We start from the raw sequence: 21,487 nt of genomic DNA on the forward strand, positions 1-21,487 counted from the left end.
CAATATCCTCCTTTGATAGTTTTGTCCTGTTTCTTTGTCTCCGCATTTTTTTACGCTTTCTTGGTACACCCTCTAGTGGTCTTTGTGCGCAGTCTTGTTGTAGTTAAGCCTTGATTGTTATAGTTAATACAAGAGGGATTTGACCTCCAGGCTGACTGGCTGTGATAATCAGCTGTGTTTGCAGTGGAAGAACTTGTGTCCTCTAGGGAGGTGCTAATCTAGCCTTTGCCTGAGGCTATCCGGCAAATGCCTCTGTGCAGGGCTTGGGCGGGGCGGGTCCCACGGGATCAACAGGGCGGAGGAGGGAGCAGTTATGGCTGCTCTCAGTCCGTCCCCAGGGGCTCTGCCTCTCTGTCCCAGCAACAGCTGCAAACCTTGGAGGGACCGTAGCCAGACAGTCCTGCTTCTCCCGTTTGAGTCTGGGTCCCTAAAGACTCGCCCAGATCTGGAGCTCTGAGTCTGAGGCTCCCTCTGGATTGAAACAGACAACCACGCCCTCAGCCACCAGCCGGTGCCGCACGCACTCCGCACCTTAGTATTTTACTTCAGCACTGCGCCTCCTCTGATTCTCGTTTCCTCCTAGTTGTAGCACACCCATTCAGCCAGCCTTCCTGTGGTTCTGGATGATGTCCGTTCGGTCTTTTAGTTGTATTTTTGAAGTGGTTGTTCGAGGCAGCAAACTCCGGCGTTAACCTATGCCGCCATCTTGGTTTCTCTGGGTATTTCTAAATAATAATATTGGAATCCTCGTTGGAGGGTATTGTTTCCATTGATTTATAGACAGAGTGGGAGGGAGGAAGGAGGGGGGAGAAAAACCCTGATGTGAGAGAGACTCATCGATTGGTTGCTTCCCCCACGTGCCCTTACTAGGCTGGGGAACCTGCATCCAAAGTATGTGCCCTTGACTGGAAATCAAGCCGTTGGCCCTTCAGTGCATGGGCTGACGCTCTAACCACTGAGCAGTTGGCCAGGGCTATTACAATATTATTGACTTTATTCCTTGCCAGTTTGTACTTAAATCCCCCACCCCTTTCAGTTAGTCGCCCACCCTCATCCCATCTGGCAGCCATCAGTTAGTTCTCTGCATCTATGAGTTTATTTTTTAGATTCCACATGTAAGTGCAATCCTATGATATTCATCTTTCTCTGTGTGATTTATTTCACCGAGTGTAATACCCTCTAGGCCAGTGATGGCGAATCTTTTGAGCTCGGCGTGTCAGCATTTTGAAAAACCCTGACTTAACTCTGGTGCCGTGTCACATATAGAAACTTTTTGATGTTTGCAACCATAGTAAAACACTTATATTTTTGATATTTATTTTATATATTTAAGTGCCATTTAACAAAGAAAAAGCAACCAAAAAATAAGTTCGCATGTCACCTGACACACGTGTCATAGGTTCGCCATCACTGCTCTAGGTCCACCCATGTTGTTGCAAATGGCAGCTTTGTTCCTTCTTATGGCCGAGTAGTATTCTCTTGTGTGTACATGTACACACATCATTCTTATCCATCCATCCATCAGTGCACACTTAGGTTGCGTCCATGTTTTGGCTGTTGTAAATGTGCTGCAGTGAACATAGGAGTACATGTGTCTTTTCAGATTAGTGTTTTGAATTTCTTAGAATAAATAACCCAGAAGTGGAAATGCTGAGTCATACGGTTATTCTGTTTTTAACTTTCTGAAGGAGCTTCCACATTGTTTTCCTTGGTGGATGCACCAATTTATAATTCCATCCCTGGTGCACGAGGGTTCCCCTTTCTCCACATCCTCGTCAATGGCTTAAGTCCCACATATTTTCGTTCCTTTGACAATTTCCCTTAACTTGTAAGTAATCATATTGAAGGTCTAATCTATAATACACAACACTCTTTTAGGATAAGCTGAACATTTACCTTATCCTACTTTGGATACCTGCTCCTCCTACTCCCGATTACGCTTCACTGTTATTTTCCCCACACAATATCCTCTTAGCTTTGCCCGTGTGCTTACCCATCTCTTCATTTACCACTGGTTTCTGTAACCAGCTCTTCTTCCTGGACTCCCTTTACACATCTTTTGGCATTTCTCCCCTACAGGGGCTGTGTGTAATGAGCTGTGTGTGCATGGCTGGAATTGCGTTTATCTTACCTTCTCTCTGAGTGCTAGCTGTTAGGTATATAAATCTAGGCTGACCATCTCCTTCAGGATTTTGTCTTCTGCGATGAGATGTCTGCTGGCATCTAACACTAGTTCCTGGATAGTGGAATGAACAAGGTCTTTTCTCACAGCTTTCAGGTTATGCTCTGAACTCAGTGTGTCGTGTGGGTTTATTTTATTGATCCCTTTAAATCTGAGGAGCTACTTCTGTGAAATCCTGAGGGCCTGTTAGGTTTCCTTTGCGTGGTGCACGTCCATATGTATTCTCCCCTTTTGGAAACGTGTCCTTCTATTTTAACTTTCCTCGTATTTCCATTTTTAATCTCTCCCTGCTGACTACCTTAAGCCTTCCGATTCACAGGTTCTGTGTTTAGTAAAATCTCATCTTCTGTTAAACCTGTAAAGGTGTGTTTGTTTCGATGATGATGCTCTTCAGATCTAGAATGTCTATCTGGTCCTTTTTGAAATCTCCCTGTTGTTCTGTAAACTACGTTGGCTTACCTTGAGGCTTCTATTGCTTCTTTCCTCTCTTCACGTATGTGGTGCAGATTCCAGACAGCGCCTGCCTGCTCTCTTACCTCGCCATGGCCGGTTCCTTGTGGGAGTCATTCCCTAGCACCTCAGCCTACAATTACCAACAGGAAAAGGGGGTCTTTCTTTCCATAGACGGAGAGACCTGTGCAGGGTGGGCCCTGTCATCTCTTTTGGGTGCTTGATATCCATGTAGTTTGAGAATTTTTCAACATATTCATGACCTTTGTGAACTTGAAATAGTCATTAAACTATTAATCTTTTCTGTCAATAAAGGAGTCTTCTTCATTCAGAGGGCGAAAAAGATGAAATATTGTCAGTCTTATAAAACATCATGAATTCTTACAAATAGTTTAATTGCATTTTTATCTTGGAAAAGCAATGTAAGTTTAAAATGAAATAACAAATACTTTGATATGTCATCATTTTTTACGGTACTACATTTATTAAAAGTGTGAAAATAAAAACAGATTGGTTTTTAAAAGTCAATTTAGTAAATATTCTGTTTGCTATGTTTCTATGACAATATTTGGTATAAACACTACAAAATAAGGCAAACTTCTGGAAAAAGTGTTCAGTCCTCATTTCTTTTAATTTGTAGAATCACTGGCAAAGTACATCAGGCGAGTAGGGCAGTTTCAGAGGTCCAGTTTCAGAGAGAAGGAGCCTTCTCCTGTAGGAACAGCGTTTCCTGATTAGCATAAATTGGATAAAAATTTCACACGTACAAGTATCTCTATAGGGCCCTGGTGGAGCATATCCTGACACCAAAAGGTTGCAGGTCTGATTCCGTGTTGGGGTGCGTATGGTGAAGGCAACCAACAGATGTTTCTCTTCCTCTCTAAAATCAGTAAGCATGTGAAAATAATATACACTAAATATTACATGTTTAATGAACATGAATCATGTAAAGTTGGTCATACCATTTAAAGTTGGCTTTGAAGTATTTTTAAACTCTTAGAAAGTATTGAAGTTGTAATAAACACTTTAATAGTTGATACTAGTAATCCACCTCAAAATTTGTGGTTGAAGAAACCATCCGTAGCTTCTATGATGTGGAACAAGGTTAGAATGCCATAAGGGGTTCTCAGTGCTGAACCCTGTGAGAAACTGCCACATGCAGGATTTCACGGTAAGTTTGAGAGGTTTTCAGTTCCTCTACAAGTTTCACCTTGACCTTCAATATATTCACCTTCGCCTACTTCACCCTTCTCCTTCACTACCAACCACCTTGACCCACCTAACCTTGAACATCATGTGCATCACCTTTATCTGCCCACACCCTTCATCTTCGCCCCCTTCACCATCTTCTCTTGCTTTGAATTTCACCTTCAATTTCAACACCTTCACTCTCACCAGGTGTATATTCACCTTGACCTGCACCCCCGTCACCTCAACTTTCACTGCCTTCACTACCTTCATCTCAATTTGAAATTAACTACTGTTCCTTCACTGATACAACATTCACTACCTTCACCTTAAAGAACTTTACCACTTTCACCACCTACACACTCCCTTTGACTTCATTATCTTCAACACGTCTTTACCCGCGTAACCTTTACCTTCACCCACCTGAACAGAAACAACCTTCCCTCACCTTCATCTTCACTTCCATAACCTTCATTACCTTCACCTCCACACACCTCCTTTGCCTTTGCAACCTTCACCATCTTCATCCTCACCCTCACCTTGAACTTCACCATTCCCTTGACCTGCACCACTGTTACCCGAGTTTCACTACTCTTACCCCCTTCACCTTCACATTTACCGCCTTCATCTTTGCATATCAACTTCACCACCTGCCCCACCATCACCTTCCTTACCATTTTCACCATCTACACTTTATCCTTCAGCACCTTCACCTTCATCATCTTTACCCTTTGAATTCACCACCTTTACCCAATTCCTTCCCTGATGCCACCTATATCTTCACCTTGATCATTTCACCACCATCACCGTCCACCACAATTTTACTGTTTTCACTACCTTCACCCTCACTTTGAATTTCATATTCACCATCTTTTATCTTTTCCACCTGCTACTTGATCAGTGGTTCTCAACCTTCCTAATGCCGCGACCCTTTCATACAGTTCCTTGTGTTGTGGTGACTCCCAACCGTAAAATTATTTTCGTTGCTACTTCATAACTGTCATGGTGCTACTGTTATGAATCACCATGTAAATATCTGATATGCCGGATGTATTTTCATTGTTACAAATTGAACATAATTAAAGCATGGTGATTAATCACAAAACAATATGTAATTATCTATGTGTTTTCCGATGGTCTTAGGCGACCCCTGTGAAAGGGTTGTTTGACCCCCAAAGGGGTCATGACCCACAGGTTGAGAACTGCTGTACTTGATCTTCACTGCCTTCCCTTTCACTCACCTCCTTCACTGCTGCAACCTTCCTCTTGACACTACCTTCACACTCTTCCTCATCCACGGCAACCTTTGTTGCACTTGACTTTCACCACCTTTGCCCTCACTTTGAACTTAACCACTCTCACCTTGACCTTACCACTTTCACCTTTTTACCACCTACATTTTCACCGTGGCCACTTCACATTGACCTTCAACCACCTCCTTCACTGGCAAAGTTCACCTTCACTACCTGCCCCTTGAGATTCACCACCATTGCCTCCTTCGTCTTGACCTGCACAGCTTTACCCCACCTCCTCCACTGTTGCCACCTTCAACATCACATTCACTACCTCTACCTTCATCCTCAACTTCACTACTACCTTCTCTTCCTTCACCTTTACCTGTATCACCTTTACTCCCTCACTTTCATCCTCAATTGAACTTTTCCATTTTCACCTTGATCATATTTGACCCCTTCATCTCCTTACCTTTGCTGCTTTCAACTTGACCTTCACAATGACTTTCAGCACCTTGAAATTCACCATTTTCACCTCCTTCATCTTGACCTGAACTAACTTTATCACCTTCACCCTCACTATGGACTTTACCACCTACACCCCTTTTCACCACGAGGGTGAGGATCGAGGTGGCAGAGGTGTAGGAGGTGGGTGAGCGTGATGGTGGTAAAGGCAGGAGCCCTCTGCCCACAATGAGTCTGAGGTCAGTGTTGGCTACAAAATGTGGCTCTCACTGACGACACAACCGCCTCCTTTCTTATTCTGTGTGATGCTGATAAAACCAAGGAAGCCCAACCAGCGTGGCCCAGTGGTTGAGCGTCGACCTATGGACCAGGAGGTCATGGTTCAATTCTCAGTCAAGGCATCTATCTGGGTTGTGGGCTCAATCTCCAGTGTAGGGCGTGCAGGAGGCAGCTGATCAATGATAACCTCTTATCATTGATATTTCTATCTCTCCATCTCCCTTCCTCTCTGAAATCAATAAAATATATTTTAAAAAAACAAGGAAGAGGGTTCACATACTATTTTGGTTCCAGAGGTGGTCGGACGCCCCGCAGCTTCATTTCGTCGAGTCCTTTCCAGTATTTAAAATTTTTGTCCAGATGCTGCAGTAACTCCTGTAGGTCCACAAAGTCTGAAGAAACAGGGGAGTGTGAGATCTTCTCACAGCCTCAGCTTAGAGGCTCGGACTTTCTAAGAGAGAGCGTTCGGAACGAGGGGAGGACTGGCATCTGCAGGATGCTCAGGGCCCACGTGTGCTAAAGGCAAGCCCTGCACCCCTGCCAGCAGCTCCTCTAGGACTTGCTCAGCTCACAACTCCGATCAGTAAAACGGGGCTCGTCTGCTTAATTTACCGTAATCAGCACCTTTGGGGCTGGGCTGTCAGGAACAAAGCATCGAGAGCCCCACCTTACGGCGATGCCAGGAGACAGCAGGCTGCGAGTCCCTCTCCTGTGGGTGCTCCCACCCCTTGCCCTGCAGCCCTTCCCCCAGGTGCGGTCCCATGGCGGGCAGAGCAGGTTCCCAGAGGGGCCCCTCTTCGGAAAAGGATGTGCCTCTGTCAGGGCAGCGGCTGGAGCAAATGGCTCCAGGAACACCGTGGGGTGTGGAGTCAGTGTTCGTGGTTGTGAATCCTAGTTTCTCTGCTGCTCTCTGTGTGGCCCCAGTTCGTCTCTCTCCTCTGAAACTGGCATGACCACCGCCCCTTGGAGGGGCAGTTAATGAGGATGTGCACATGCCCCGGCCTCAGGGCCCGGGCGACAGCTTGTTCATCTCAGTCTTTCCGGAAGTGTAAGCCCCAAGCATGAGCCGGAGTCACATACAGAATACAGCACCCGCTACTTGCTGCGCTGTCCTGCCATCTGGGGAAAGTCCTCTAAGAGTCCTTACCGTCCCAAGCGTGGTACATGTCTGTGATGAAGTAGTCGATGAAAGAGATCTGGGACTTGGGGATGCTGCAGGTGTTTCGGTCAAAAGCTGGCATCGCCACAGGTAAGTCCAGCTTCTTTTCTTCTTCGGTCTGCAGAGCAGAAAATGCCAGAATTATGAATCTCAGTGTCTGCTCCACTCCTAGAGCCCAGGGAGCTAGTGGTGAGAAGCCGACTGGGAGCCCCTGCCACCAGATTCCAAGTTGTTCCCTGAGTGGGGCCGGCTCTGCCAGGAGGGCCTCAGGACACCCCACCCACATTCTCAGCACCGGAAAGCCTCCTGCCGAAGCTCCTCAGTTAAGATTCCGAATGGCACCTGCGCCCACTAGCTGCCACCGTCCCAGCGCCGAGTGAGACACAGCCCCTCACAGCATGGGGTCTGGTGGCTGTTCTCATCTCCGGTCACGTTATCTTATCTGGAAAGATTCTGAACACCCCGAGATACGTGCCGCAAAACAGAACAAACATCAGCTCGGAGGTGAAGCACTTGATGTGCAGTCACGTGTCCTTAGGAGGACGTCACAGAGCGCACCTACACTACCAGCCTGTGCGGCACGTTGGACCATAAGACAATGCTACCTGTGCATCTCCGTAAGGTAAAAATGGTGCCCTTGTGCAGGGCACTTAGCAGGACTGGGCGCTGCTGTGGGTGAGCAGGGAGAGAGGCTAGCACATCACTGCCCAGAACCACAGGTTTTATGTACAAGCCCTTCCCTGCCTCCTGCCGCCGGAGACAGACATAGAACACGGAAGCTGCCAGTGCTGATCGGGATTTACTGGGAGGATCCAGGAAAAACTAGCCACTGGGTGAGGCGAGGTCACCATACGTCCACTGACAGGAGGGAGGGAAAGGAGGCCTGAGGATCAGTAGGAACAGAAAAGCAAGAGGGAGAGAAAGAAATACGGGGGCTGGCATGGCCACGGGATTTTGGCTGGTGCATGTTGGAACAGTTGTCAGATTAAGGAATTTTGTGTTGTTCATAAAAAAGAGGGTGTTTAGCCCTAACTGGTTTGGCTCAGCGGATAGAGCATCAGCCTGCAGACTGAAGGGTCCCGGGTTCGATTCCAGTCAAGGGCATGTACCTTGATTGCGGGCACATCCCCAGTGGGGAGTGTACAGGAGGCAGCTGATCGATGTTTCTCTCTCATCGATGTTTCTCTCTATCCCTCTCCCTTTCTTTCTGTAAAAAAAAAAAAAAAAAAAGAGGGTGTTTAACATTATTTGGACTTTGGAAATGTTTTCTGTTCCGCTGACCCTCTCTGCTCTCCTGCACTGAACTGATGTGCTTTACATCGCTACACCCTGAAAATATTTCCCAAGTGCAGGCCACGCTGGACCCACCGACCGCAGGTCTGTGAGAAGTGGCAATGGCCCTTAGCACCCATTAAAGTAGGTCCTGACGACCTGTGTCCTTGTCCAGGGTCTCAGGTCCTCAACAGAGTTACAGTGCTGCACCCTTAAGGCCGTCAGCGCGGGCGGTGGCGCGGGACGGGCTCCTCGGTGCTGAGACAGGTCAGTGACTAGGGTGTAAGCTGTGCTCTCAGAACTGAGAGGCTGTGACCGGTGAGAGCGAATCTACTGCCACCCCCACAGATACGGCTCCCACCACAGGGAAGTGGAAATTGAGGCACTTAAGAGGCAGTGTCTTACTTGAGAAAAATACTCCTCTGAGATGCGTGCAGCCCACTCGATGCACTGCTCCAAGGGCCGGCAGGGGTTGGACACGTCTGCGCACTTGATCATAATCCGCTTGATCAGAGTCCGGTTCTCTGGAGACCGGAGCATCGTGTTGACGTCACGAGGGTTTAGCCCACTCCCCTGGAACATGGACGTTTAGAGCGATCAGCGTGGGCCCAGGTGCCGCGCCTGCCTCACTGGCCCGGCTGCCCCCACTGTGAGCACGAGGCACTGCGTGTGGCTTCTCTCTGTGGCAGGCGGGGAGCAGGAGCAGGTACAGGCCACAACCAACTCTGTCCTGGGGGCAGGGCAGGGGCGTCTGAACCCTTGTCCTTGGGAAGGGTGGAGTCAGAGGCTGACAGACAGCGAGACCAGGTGAAGGGAGCCGAGTCCTCGACAGGACGTGCGAAGGGTAATAAGCCAGAAAGCCAGGGAGACACACAGGAGCGCAGAAGTAAACTGGGGTCCTAGCCTCACAGACGGGGTACTGGTGGGGGCTGGGCTGCGGTGGGAAAGGCTGGGAGCTGGTAGCAAGGGCTTCAGTGCACAGGGCGAGGTGGTGGGCAGACGGGGGCCTCAGAGGAAGAGGGTCCAGGAAAGAATCGGTGCTTTCTTGTAAAATCTACTCCACTAGATCCACCGTGAGGACTGACAGAATAAACTCCAGGAACCAACAACACGGAGGAGCCCCGCACAGGTGGCGTGGCAGCCAGTCCCCCTCACCTCGCTCTCCTCCAGCTCTGCCAAGGGCTTGACGACGCTGTTGACAAACTTATTGATGTGCTCGAAGTGCCTGGTCATCTCTGTGGCCAAGACCATGTCGATGATGGCCTGGCGCAGCGTCCGGTAGTCACTCCTGTTTCAGACGACAAACGAGAGGCCGCTGAGATCACACCCAGACCGGACAGGAATGTGACCTGGAGCTACAGTCCTGACATCACTGGGGGGCGCACTTCAGGAATGGAGGTTACAGGCGAGCGCCCCAACAGAAGCTAAAATCAGAATCTTAAGGCAAGACCTTCCAGATGCAGTGTCCACGACGCTGTCATCCCCGTCAGGCACCCAGTTCTCAGAACAGAGAAGAGACGCAGCCGGGTGAGCAGAGCCGGGTCTCACTGAACATGGGGCCCGTGGTTATGAGAATGTGCCCCACAAAGGACCCAGCGGCTTTCGTGCCCAGAAACTCAGCCCTGAGGGCTGAGCACGGCCAGGGAGTGCTCCACGCCTCTTCCCAGCACTGGCTTCTCATTACTTTCAAATTTCTATTTTCTGAGGACGCAATCCATACCATTAAAAACTCAAAAGGTGCAGAGAACGGTGCAGTCATTCCGTTCCTTTCCCCAGAAACAGTCAGTTATCAGAGCCTTGTGTACTTTTCCAGAGGTGACGGGTCTGTACATATCCACACACAAGTGTCTCTGAATAAAGCCTACTTTAAATCCACTCTGAAATGCGAGAATGTGGCAAAAGGGAGTTTAGTACAATCAGGAGTCTCTTTTTTATAAAATCCCACATTAAAACTCTCCTCAAAAATCCAAATGGATACATACTTTAAGTATAGTTGTTCATATGGGAAATCCTATATAATAAAAGCATAATATGCAAATCGACCAAACAGTGGAACAACTGGTCGCTATGATGCACACTGACCACCATGGGGGCAGACACTCAATGCAGGAACTGCCCCTGGTGGTCAGTGTGTTCCCACAGGGGGAGCACCGCTCAGCCAGAAGCCAGGCTCATGGCTGGCGAGCGCAGCTGCAGTGGTGGGAGCCTCTCCTGCCTCTGCTGCAGGTGGTGGTAAGGAGTGAGGGGTCCTGGACTGCGAGAGCCGGACTGCGAGAGGGATGTCTGACATCCCCTGAGGGCTCCCGGACTGTGAGAGGGCATAAGCCGGGCTGAGGGTCTCCCCCCAGTGCACGAATCTCCTGCACTGGGCCTCTAGTAATACCATAATTAACAAATAGACATACAAAAATAAACTTACTTTTGCCCACCCCTGTATTCTTCGTGACAGAATACATTTTCCTTCTTCCCTGATGTTCAGTCCCTATCGTTAGACACCAAGGGGCCAGTGGTGAACAAAAGGCCCCATGATCTTACAGAGCTTAGGAATCTGCTCAGCCCTGCTGGGAGCTCAGCTGGTTAGAGCGTCATCCCATACGCCAAGGGTCAGGTTTGATCCCGGTCAGGGCACATACAAAAAAAATCAATGAGTGCATCAATAAGTGGAACAACAAATGGATATCTCTCTAAAATCCTATCTACACTAATAAAAGAGAAACATGGTAATTGGCGTACGACCGCTACCCTTCCCATTGGCTAATCAGCGTATCCTTATGCAAATTAACTGTCAGCCAAGATGGCGGCCGGCAGCCATGCACTGAAGCGAGCAGGGAGGCTTGCTTCCTCCAGGAACTGCAGACTCCAACGTTCCCCGCCTCACTTGCCGGACTCTCAACTGCAACTCTAAGCAACTATTACTATGTTGCAAATAAGAAGCTAAACAAAACAGGCTTTCAGTCAGCCCCGGACCGCAACACTGTATCCATGTTTTCAGCAGCGGAGCCTCAGAGCTAAAGCTGGCCCAGAATAAAAAAAAAAAAGAAAAGAAAACAAGGAGCGGTTGGGAGCTTTTAGTCAACTGCCAGCAGGAAAACAGCCCTCAGCTCCTCAGCCAGCCTGGCCAGGCACCCCAGTGGGGACCCCCACCCTGATCCAGGACACCCTTCAGGGCAAACCAGCCGGCCCCCACCCGTGCACCAGGCCTCTATTCTATATAGTAAAAGGGTAATATGCCTCCCGGCACTGGGATCAGCGGAGCAGCGAGGCTCCCGGCACCGGGATCAGCATGACAGGGGGCAGCGCCCAAACCCCCTGATCAGCCCTGCTCTGTGCCTGAAAGGGGGGGGAGCTCCCCAACCCCCTGATCGGCCCTGCTCTGTGTGTGACAGGGTGCGGTGCCCCAACTCCCCTATCGGCCCTGCTCTGAGCCTGACCAGGGGCTGCACTTAGGGATTGGGCCTGCCCTCTGCCAACCGGGAGCAGGCCTAAGCCAGCAGGTTGTTATCTCCCGAGGGGTCCCAGACTGTGAGAGGGCACAGGCCGGGCTGGGGGACCCCCCCCACCCCCGCCGAGTGCACAAATTTTTGTGCACCGGGCCTCTAGTCCTATATAATAAAAGGGTAATATGCAAATCAACCAAATGGCGGAACGACTGGTCGCTATGATGCATACTGACCACCAGAGGGCAGATGCTCAATGCAGGAGCTGCCCCTTGGTGGTCAGTGCATTCCCACAGGGAGCACTGCTCAGCCAGAAGCTGGGCAAGTGCAGCGGCGGTGGCAGGAGCCTCTCCCGCCTCCAAGGCATTGCTAAGGAGCAGCGAGCAGATGGGCAGTAAGGAGCGAGGGTTCCCAGACTGTGAGAGGGTGCAGGCCGGGCTGAGGGACCCCCCCGAGTGCATGAATTTTTGTGCACTGGGCCTCTAGTCAATCAAATTTCTAAAAAGAATTGAATCAGCCCTAACTGGTTTGGCTCAGTGGATAGAGTGTTGGCCTGGGGACTGAAGGGTCCCAGGTTCGATTCCGGTCAAGGGCATGTACCTTGGTTGCGGGCACATCCCCAGTGGGGAGTGTGCAGGAGGCAGCTGATTGATGTTTCTTACTCTCTATTTCTCTCCCTTCCTCTCTGTAAAAAAATCAATAAATATATTTTAAAAAATTGAATCAGACATTAGACAAATAATGAAAAATGTGGTAAGTGCCACAAAAGAGACTTGGGACCGAGTAATGAGTGTGCGGGGCCAGGGAAATGACGTGTGGACCGAGGAGATGCTTGCTGGGCAGAGGGAGTGTCCCCGGCAGGTGACAGGCGCCCTGAATGTCTAAGGCTCCCGAGGTCAGCATTCCTCTTCCTTGTCTTCAAGTGTCAGGATGCAAAGGAGCTGCGCTAAGTGGAAGGAGCCAGTCACAAAGCCCACCCAGTGAGATGCCCCCTTCACTAGAATATCCAGAACCAGCCAATCTATGGAGACGGAACTGGTCAGTGGTGGCCTCGGGCTGGAGGGCTGGGTGAGTGAGGAGTGACTGCTGATGAGTTTGCTGTTTTCATTTGTGTATTTTAATCCTCACTCGATATCTTTCCATTGATTGTTAGGGTGAATGGAGAGAGAGGGAAAGACAGAGAGAAACATCGATGTGAATCACATCCATTGGTTGCCTCCAGCATGAGCCCTGATCAGGGCTTGGCCCGAGGAGGAGTCTACAACCAAGGTATGTGCCCTTGACCAGAATCGAAGCCGGGACCCTCCAGTCCACAGGCCGCTGCTCTGTGCACTAAGCCAAACCGGCTAAGCTGAGTTTGGTACTTTGAGAGGAGGATGAACATGTCCTAAAAGTGATGGTGGTCAGGCTGCATTACTCTGAATAAAGACCACCATGCACTCCAACTGGGTGAGCAGTGATGGCGAACCTTCTGAGCTCGGTGTGTCAGCATTTTGAAAAACCCTAACTTAACTCTGGTGCTGTGTCACATACAGAAATTTTTTGATATTTACAACCATAGTAAAACAAAGATATTTTTGATATTTATTTTACATATTTAAATGCCATTTAACAAAGAAAAATCAACCAAAACAATGAGTTTGCGTGTCCCCTCTGAAGACGCATGTCATAGGTTCGCCATCACTGGTATAGTGTGTGAACTTATCGCAATAAAGCTGTGGGGAGAGAGAGACAGAGGGACCAACACCCTTTCTTGTTATCCTCACCTCTCCACGTTCTTGAAGATGTTGCTCTTGTCCTCCCTGGCGGTCAGCTGGAAGGCCAGGGCCGCGTGGTGGCTCTCCAACACGGCACAGTCGTTGTAGAGCACGGCCAGCGCGCTGTCCGCATTGCACAGGAAGAGGTTGGTCCTCCCCGGGTGGTCCAGGTCGTGGACGGTGGCTGCGATGAGGGCGGCGGCCTCGTCCATTGAGTCTAACGTTTGCTGAAAAGGAGAGACCTTTTAGAACCACACGGCACCGAGAGCAAGGACTCTGCATAGCTCTCTTCCTGCCCTGTTACTTTACGGTAAGAGTAGCTCAGATTTCTGAGAAAAGCGTCTTGTTGAGCAAACCCAGCTTCCCTGTCGCTACTGTGAAAGTTGTATCTGTGCATGTTTTTCAGGGAATGTTACCGACTGTCACTCACACAAGTTAAGGACTTGCCCCAACACAGGTGTCCTCAGCGGAGAGGCGTGAATGGCTGAACGGCACGATGTGAATTATCTTAGTTGACGCGTTAGAAGTGTTTTCAGTTAGCGTTCTGAATGCGCACGTGTTCTCTATAGAGCAGTTCAGAAGCAGGAAGTTACAGCAGAACGTGGGGTCTTACATGCTGCTCTGTATTCTGTCCTTCATGACAGTGCTCCCTCGGGACTCCTGTTCTACCCGGGCCTGGGGAATGATCTTTCTTTAAAAACAAAAACCCGGCTCTGAGGTTCGCCCTGCAGGGTGAGGAACTAACATCTGCTCAGCACGCCCAGGTGCCAGACGTGCCCTCGTCCTCTCCCTGACTTTGGGGGACACGTGCGGGCCCTAAAGCGGCAACAGCCAACACTGAGTTGGCAGTACTTTCTTCTAGGTTCAGAGTGAAAGCCCAGTGCACAGCCCCTCCTGTTCGTGCTGCCTTTCTCCCTGGGGACCAGCCCGTCCTCTGCTTCCATGGAACAGTTGGGTCACGTGAACGGACACCGTGACTCCCTGTGTCACGGCGCGGGCCCCTGTGGCCGCACACGGGGGTCACTCCTGAGCAGCCACACTGCGTGGAACTGGGGGAGGCAGTCACAGCGCACGGCGCACCTTGATCCTCTCCTGGCAGAGGAAGTAGGCAGTGGCGTGCAGCACGTCGGCAGCGTGGGTGGAGTTGTGGTAGGGGTTGGAGGAGTGGTAATTGGCTTCCATAATCTGCAGCCACAGCCGCAGCGTCGTCTCCGAGCACTTTAAGAATTCACAGATCCCAAAGCGAGTGAAGATTTTGAGGCCAAGAAAAGTCAAAGGCCTGTAAGGAGAAACCGTCACAGCATGGAAGCCGAGTCAGACGCCAGAGCCGGCGAGGCAGCGGGGCCCTGCCTCCTGGGAGCCCGCACAGCCGGGCGGGGGCTCGGACGCCTGCTATACTCAGTTCCTCAAAATCAGCAAGTTTGTAGCCAAGCTAAACTGGTGCCGCCTCGAACCCCACGTTCTCCTTTGTGCGTGGGCCACCCGCTGGGTATCCTGCCTGGGTTCAGTGACCGCACAAGAGCCAGACAGTCATACGCCCTCTGCTGTCCTCGTGTACGAGGAGGTTCCCCTTGGAGCAGTGTTTCTCAACCTTCCTAATGCTGCGACCCTTGAATACAGTTCCTCATGTTGTGATGACCCCCGACCATAAAATTATTTTTGTTGCTACCTCATAACTGTAATTTTGCTACTGTCATGAGTTGTAATGTAAATATCTGATATGCAGGATGTATTTTCATTGTTACAAATTGAACATAATGAAAGCATGGTGATTCATCACAAAAACAATATGTAATTATATATGTGTTTTCCGATGGTCTTAGGCGACCCCTGTGAAAGGGTTGTTTGACCCCCAAAGGGGTCGCGACCCACAGGTTGAGAACCGCTGCCTTAGAGGGTGAGCAACTGGCCAATCCTTGACCTGGCTTTTGGTTCGAAGGTCAAGAAATGTGGTTCTGCTGAGGCAGTGCCCAGAGGCAATGGGCTGGCAGGGCCTGAGCCGACCTGCCTTGGCCTGATTTTACGTGAAAGCCTGGTCACTAGAGTGTCAACCAGGAGCTTAAAGACCTGTCTGCCATGGGGTTTTCTTTTCCACGGTCTTTGCCAGGTCAGGGCCCCGGAAGGAGAGTGAGCACAGGCAGGCAGGCTGCCTGGGGACAGGTCACCCAGATTGGGGTGCGACCTGACGCTGTCTCCTGGTGACCCCACAGGAGCGCACCTCCCCTGAGACTGCCCTGCCCCCACACCAGAGCCTCCACCTGAGGGGCACCCCTCCTGTGTGCCAACCAGCCCCCGCTTGGTTAGCTGCTCTCTCCCAGCAGGTGCAATGGTAAAGGCACAGTCCCAGTGCCCTCGCCTGCCAGCACACCGGTCGCCATACCTGTCGCCAACACAGCCGCCTGTTGTGCTGGTGTATTTGTCATTTCAGTTCTAGGCTCTGAGTGGGGCTCTTTGCTGTGATCCCAGCAGATCACCCCCTCGAGGGGAGATCAGCCTGTATTTTACAGGAAAACCCTGCCATTCGGAGAAGTCGGCACTTGCTCCCTTTCCCGCTTCCCAGAGTCTGCTGTCTCCTCGGGGTCATGACCAGGCACTCCTCCCTGGCTCCCCACGGACCCCCACCGCCCGGGACCAGGGACCAGCTCTCGGGGGCTGTCCGCTGAGCGCCAGGTGGGCTCACCTCTTCTGAGTGGCCGTCTCCAGCTCAAAGATGTTAAAGTCCCAGTCGTCATCGTTTTCCATGGCCTCAGTTATCCGCGGTGGGATATTGTGAAGGGACTCGGAGGGGAGTAAGCTGCCCGAAATTTGATGCAGGTCTGGGGAGGGGTGATTGGGAGGACAGTGTTAGCAGGCTCTGCCCGTGAACCACTCCTGAGGGCACAGTGCTGGCTCAGGGCTTTGTTTCGGGGCTTTTAGGACAAACCATCGGGAAAACTAATTTTTATCATTTAAACTTGACTGTAATGTTAATGATCAAAAAAATTACAAAGGAAAACGTACTTTTTGTTGAGAGAGTATACTCATTACCAGATAGTCTTCGAAAACCGTCCTGATAAAAATCAAGGAAACGAGAGAGAGAAGTCACTGCTGTTCTTTACTTGACGCTCCCAGAGGGCAGTAGGGCAGATTCTCCCTCACACCCCCCGCAGGGGCCCTCCCTTCCATCGCCTGGCACTAGGACTGGGGGAGGGAGGGGGCAGCGAGGGCAGCTTGAGAGGGAGGCCCCAAGGCCCGGCGCTCCTGCTGGCACTCAGACTGTTTGGTCTCTTAGGGACAACACCCCTCTTCCCCACCATTTTCCCACCCCACCCTCCTCACCCTAATGGACACCAGGCTTCCGTGTCCTCTAGAAAAAGCTAGAGTCTCCCTGGCCCTCTAAGCACCCCAACTCCGCCCAGCAGAGCCTGGGTGAGAGCTGCTCCCAGCCCCTATAGCAGCCCCCCCCTTTCCTGCAGGCCTCTCTCCCTCCCCCTCCTGTGTCACTGTCCACCTCCCCACAGGCTGGGGGGCCTCTGTCTATAGGCCAGACCCATGTTAGACATGACTCTCAACACACATTCCCATCACGGAACCTCGCTGTCTCTCTGCAGTCCTGATGTCATAACATTGGGCTGTAGGCGGCTACCGGAACCCGCTAAAGCCCAATGTTTAAGATGTCAGATGACCTCAGAAAGCAGGACCTGGGAGGGAAGGGAAGTTTTATTTCTGACCCACACACAGGTGACAGTAGTGACGGACTGATCTGTCTTCCACACAGTTCTTCCCGTGGAGACCTCTATCCGAGACGGGCCTCCCAAGCCCACGGCACAAGGCCGCCTCCCCGTGAAGCCGCAGACCTGGGCAGGGGGTCTGGAGGGAACCTGGGCCCCGTCCTGTTTCTGCAGCATCGAGCATTTATTTTTCTTTTTTTCTGCCCCCGTTTTCAAAATCTTTAAAACAATTAAGATTTATTTAAATAAATTGCTCGTAGGACCACTAAGCAAAAATGGGGCCTTGGCTCAGCAGACTGTCTGCCCTCCTCTGCTCCACGCTGAGCCCTGGGTGAGGCGGCAGGTGGGCGAGGCTGTGGCCTAGGCGTGCAGCGAGCCCTGTGCAGCAGCCCACGAACAGGTAACGGGGCAAACAAGACCAGCAGCTCCGCCGCAGCCTGGCCAGTGCACTTACATACATCAGGCCCCCGATGAGGTCCTTGGTGTGAGGATCCTCCTCCTTCGCCCCGAACTGTGGGGAATACAGCTCCGAGGTTCTCAGAATTTCCAGGACGCGGTCTAAGGCTTCCGACACAGGTATGGAACTGTTCTCCTGGGCAGCATTGATGATATTGATCACCTGCAATATGGGAAGAAGAGACACGAGGGTCAGAGCCTTCAAAGCAACAGGAAAGCAACCCAGAGTCAGGCTGCCTGGTGCTCAGGGCCAACCCAAGACCAGCCAGCTGTTCCCGCCACACGTCCTCTCTCCGGAGGGAGGGCTCCATGGCCAGGAGGGCACTGTTACTGTGCGGGCCCCTGGTTCTCATGGGAAGCAATCTGCTGGGAGGACAAGGGTGGTCTGCTCAGTGGAGACAGGCCACAGACTCCTCACCTTGGTGATGGGCGCCTCGATGGTCATGGAGTGGATCCGGGCCATGGAGGAGTGTCGCCTCTGGCTGGCCACTGCGGGGAGATCACACAGGCAGAGATCAGGGCCGGCACAGCCAGGGCTCCGTGTCCTCCCTCTCCCCACCCCGAGGCCTCCGTGTACTGCACGGGGAGGGGGAGGAGCAGAACCACCCGGTCACTGAGCTGCCTTCCCATCCTCAGAGCCAGCACTGCTTTCCTCGGTTCCAGGCACTAGGATGCACTTGGCCCCAGACTGAACTTCTGATGTCAGAGAGAGAACGGGAAACAGTCCGCACGCCATGGCCACAAGCCTCTCTGTTTATAACGAGGCCGGTGACTGCTCGGCTTGCTGCTACCCAGGAGCAAGAGGCCCTGGGAGACAACGCCACAGGCTCTTTGTGCCACACACGCCGGAGCCAAAATACAGCTCACCACCCACTGAAACCCACGAGTTTCTGCCAAAGGTTTCAAGGCAGAAACCTTTGCTGTTTCCCACGGTTACGCTTAGTCAGGACTCATTAGGGCAACACGTCCACCCGGCAAGCGGCAACTCCGAGCTCTGGTTTACTTTGTTGTTGGTCCTGCCAGACGTGGCTCCTTGGGGGAGTCTGCGCTGGGGGGAGCCTGGGCCGTGACAGGCAGCAAGAACCAGTGCAGTGATGGCGAACCTTTTGAGCTCGGCGTGTCAGCATTTTGAAAAACCCTAACTTAACTCTGGTGCCGTGTCACATACAGAAGTTTTTTGATATTTGCAACCACAGTAAAACAAAGACTTATATTTTTGATATTTATTTTATATATTTAAATGTCATTTAACAAAGAAAAATCAGCCAAAAAAATGAGTTCACGTGTCACCTCTGACACACGTGTCGTAGGTTTGCCATCACTGAACTAGTGTCACACAGAGTTGTGTGTGTCCCCCTGAAAGCTCCACTGTCGGGCCAAACCTCTGTACCAGGGACCTTAAAGGGCCACAGTGTTCCCCGGCCTGAGGGAGCTTCCTGTGACCAAACGGAGCCTCAGCAGCAGCACCGCGGGACGAACCAACCCCAGGCTCCCAAACGCTTTCAATGCTGGCGACCAGCATATGGGTGCTGACTTTCCCAATGTGGCCATTAAACCAAAAATAAGAACCACTATTTTATCACGATGTCATAAAAGGACTTTTTCTCATTTAAAAATGTGATAGTGACAGCTGCTCACAAAAACCATACCACAGTGTAAATGCAGTAATGTCGGGGAGAGAAAATGTACAGATGGTTGGGACTGTGTGTGCACAGAGTCCCTGAGCATCTGCAGACCTCAGCCATCACTGAGCAAGCGTCAAGGTTACTCGGTACGAGGTCAGTACACAAGAGCCAACTGTAATTTTGTATGCTAGCAACAAACAATCGGAAATTGAAGTAAGAACACACCATGTGACAGCATCAGAGAACATCAGTGTCTTCTATGCACATAAAAGCCTAATATGCACCGCGTCCCCTCAGGAGTTTGACCGGGAGACCGGAAGTTTGACGGGCTCACTATGACGGACACTGACCACTAGGGGCAGTGCGGATGGAAGGCAGGCCCCGGCCAGCAGCCACCAGGGACCCTGCCTGTACATGAATTTTGTGCACTGGGCCTCTAGTTTAGAAATAAATCTAACGAAAGATCTCAAAATTTATACACTGAAAATGCAAAATATTACTGAGATAAAATAAGCTACATAGAGAGACAATATTTCATGGTCTGCAAGACTCAATATTACTGAGATTTCAATTGTCCCCAAATTGATCTATAGAGTCAAGAGACTCCAAGATAAAACTCAGGAGATGGTGTGTGTAAACGAACAAGCTGGTTCTAACTGTCAGACAGAAATGCAAAGAACCCACAATAATGGCCAGGAGCATCTCGAGGAAGCTCACACTCTCAGGTGGCAGACTTCCCTTAAGGCTGCAGGAATCGCTGGCACTGCTACAAGCACAGACCAACCGCCAGTGACACAATCCAGGACCTGACCATGTGTTATAGACCCGAATTTACAACGGTGCTACTACAAAACGTGTATTGCTGTTTTCCAATGCAGTGCTGGGCCAACTGGGTTTTAATGTTGGGGCAAAATTCCTCCTTGGTCTCTACTCTCTCCTGATAAAAAATTAACTTGAAATGGATCACAGACCTAAGGTGCACACAGGCTTCCAGAAGGAAACATGGGAGAACACTTTCATGACCATGGAGCAGAGGAAGAGTTCTTAAACAGGACACAGGAAGCACTAGCTATAAGAGAAGACATGGATACAGTGAACTGGATTAAAGTTAAAATTACGAACCTGTGCTCATTAAAAGAGTGAAAAGGCAAACCACAGAAAATCTATTTTTGATACATATATCCAATAGCGGCCCATATCTAGACTGTGTAATAAACCCCTGTCTCCCTCGCCCTTCCATGCTCTAAAAATCAAAGAAAGAGTCTCTGGTGAGGATTAACAAAATAAATAAATAAACCATTAGGTCATTCGGGCCACTTCTACATAATCTTTAGAAAGTATATTCCAATTAGAACTTAAATAATATTTGCAGAATAAGCCTCTCACTTGCCAAAATACAGCTCACCTCCCCACCAGAAGGGAAGCTTATGGCAAACTCCTGCCCACAGTGACGCATAGTAGGTGCTCACTTAAAACCATCGATCGGTTATTAGGAACTTGTATTTCAGCAAAACGGAAACCAGTTTTACCCTCGGCTAATTGATATAAACAAGAGTTGGATCCTGCAACATATTTCTGGTCACAAAAACATCACCAAACTTCTAAATAAAAACCCAAACACTTCTAACATTAAACACTGAAATAAGCATGAGCGATCCACATATTTAAGAAAGGCCAATAAAAACAAGTGAGGCCATTATTTTAACCCACTTATTCCAGTTCAGGGCCAGGGTGCCGCAGCCGCCCCGGCCAGCAAAGGCCCGGCAGGCCCCCTCCACGGCGGGGCCCCCTCCACACCCACTCGGATGGGACCTCCAGACACACACTTCCCAGCGTGCTCTCTGGGCTGCGGGAGGAAACCCAGGCCGCCTGGGAGAACCGCACACCCCACACAGGCAGGGACCTGACGTTACTCCAGGACCTGCTGTGACACCTGAGGAACTCAACCAGACAACAGACAGTACACTGGCCCTTTTCTTCATTCCCTGACTCCCTCAAAGGCTCAGCATGGAGCCCACTGGCAGGAGCCGGAGGGGAGGGGAGTGACAGGTTGCTGGGGGGGTGGGGGGCAGTGGCCTGGAGATGAGGAGGGGGGAGTGACACAGGTTGCTGGGGGGGTGGGGGGCAGTGGCCTGGGGATGAGGAGGGGAGTGACAGGTTGCAGGGGACTGGGGGGGGGGGGCAGTGGCCTGGGGATGAGGAGGGGGGAGTGACACAGGTTGCTGGGGGGGTGGGGGGCAGTGGCCTGGAGATGAGGAGGGGAGTGACACAGGTT

At 50.8% G+C, this 21,487-nt stretch overlaps 1 protein-coding gene across 1 annotated transcript in view; it reads right to left on the minus strand.

The window, feature by feature from the left end:
- Window positions 1-3,065: 3,065 nt before the first annotated feature.
- PDE8A (phosphodiesterase 8A) overlaps window positions 3,066-21,487 on the minus strand; it is a 98,810-nt gene continuing 80,388 nt past the window's right edge. Inside the window, exons 13-23 of the mRNA XM_070400581.1 lie at window positions 18,006-18,076; window positions 17,586-17,750; window positions 16,422-16,470; window positions 16,102-16,237; window positions 14,502-14,700; window positions 13,431-13,648; window positions 9,383-9,515; window positions 8,633-8,800; window positions 6,944-7,073; window positions 6,077-6,188; window positions 3,066-3,344 (exon numbers count right to left, since the gene is read on the minus strand). Coding sequence (XP_070256682.1) covers window position 3,344; window positions 6,077-6,188; window positions 6,944-7,073; window positions 8,633-8,800; window positions 9,383-9,515; window positions 13,431-13,648; window positions 14,502-14,700; window positions 16,102-16,237; window positions 16,422-16,470; window positions 17,586-17,750; window positions 18,006-18,076 — 1,382 coding nt within the window. The 3' untranslated portion in view covers window positions 3,066-3,343. The remainder of the gene's footprint in view (window positions 3,345-6,076; window positions 6,189-6,943; window positions 7,074-8,632; window positions 8,801-9,382; window positions 9,516-13,430; window positions 13,649-14,501; window positions 14,701-16,101; window positions 16,238-16,421; window positions 16,471-17,585; window positions 17,751-18,005; window positions 18,077-21,487) is intronic.

Source organism: Myotis yumanensis, unplaced genomic scaffold (assembly GCF_028538775.1).
Source record: "Myotis yumanensis isolate MYYU_CA2020_CCGP unplaced genomic scaffold, mMyoYum1.0.hap1 SCAF_20, whole genome shotgun sequence".
Taxonomy (NCBI): Eukaryota; Metazoa; Chordata; class Mammalia; order Chiroptera; family Vespertilionidae; genus Myotis; species Myotis yumanensis.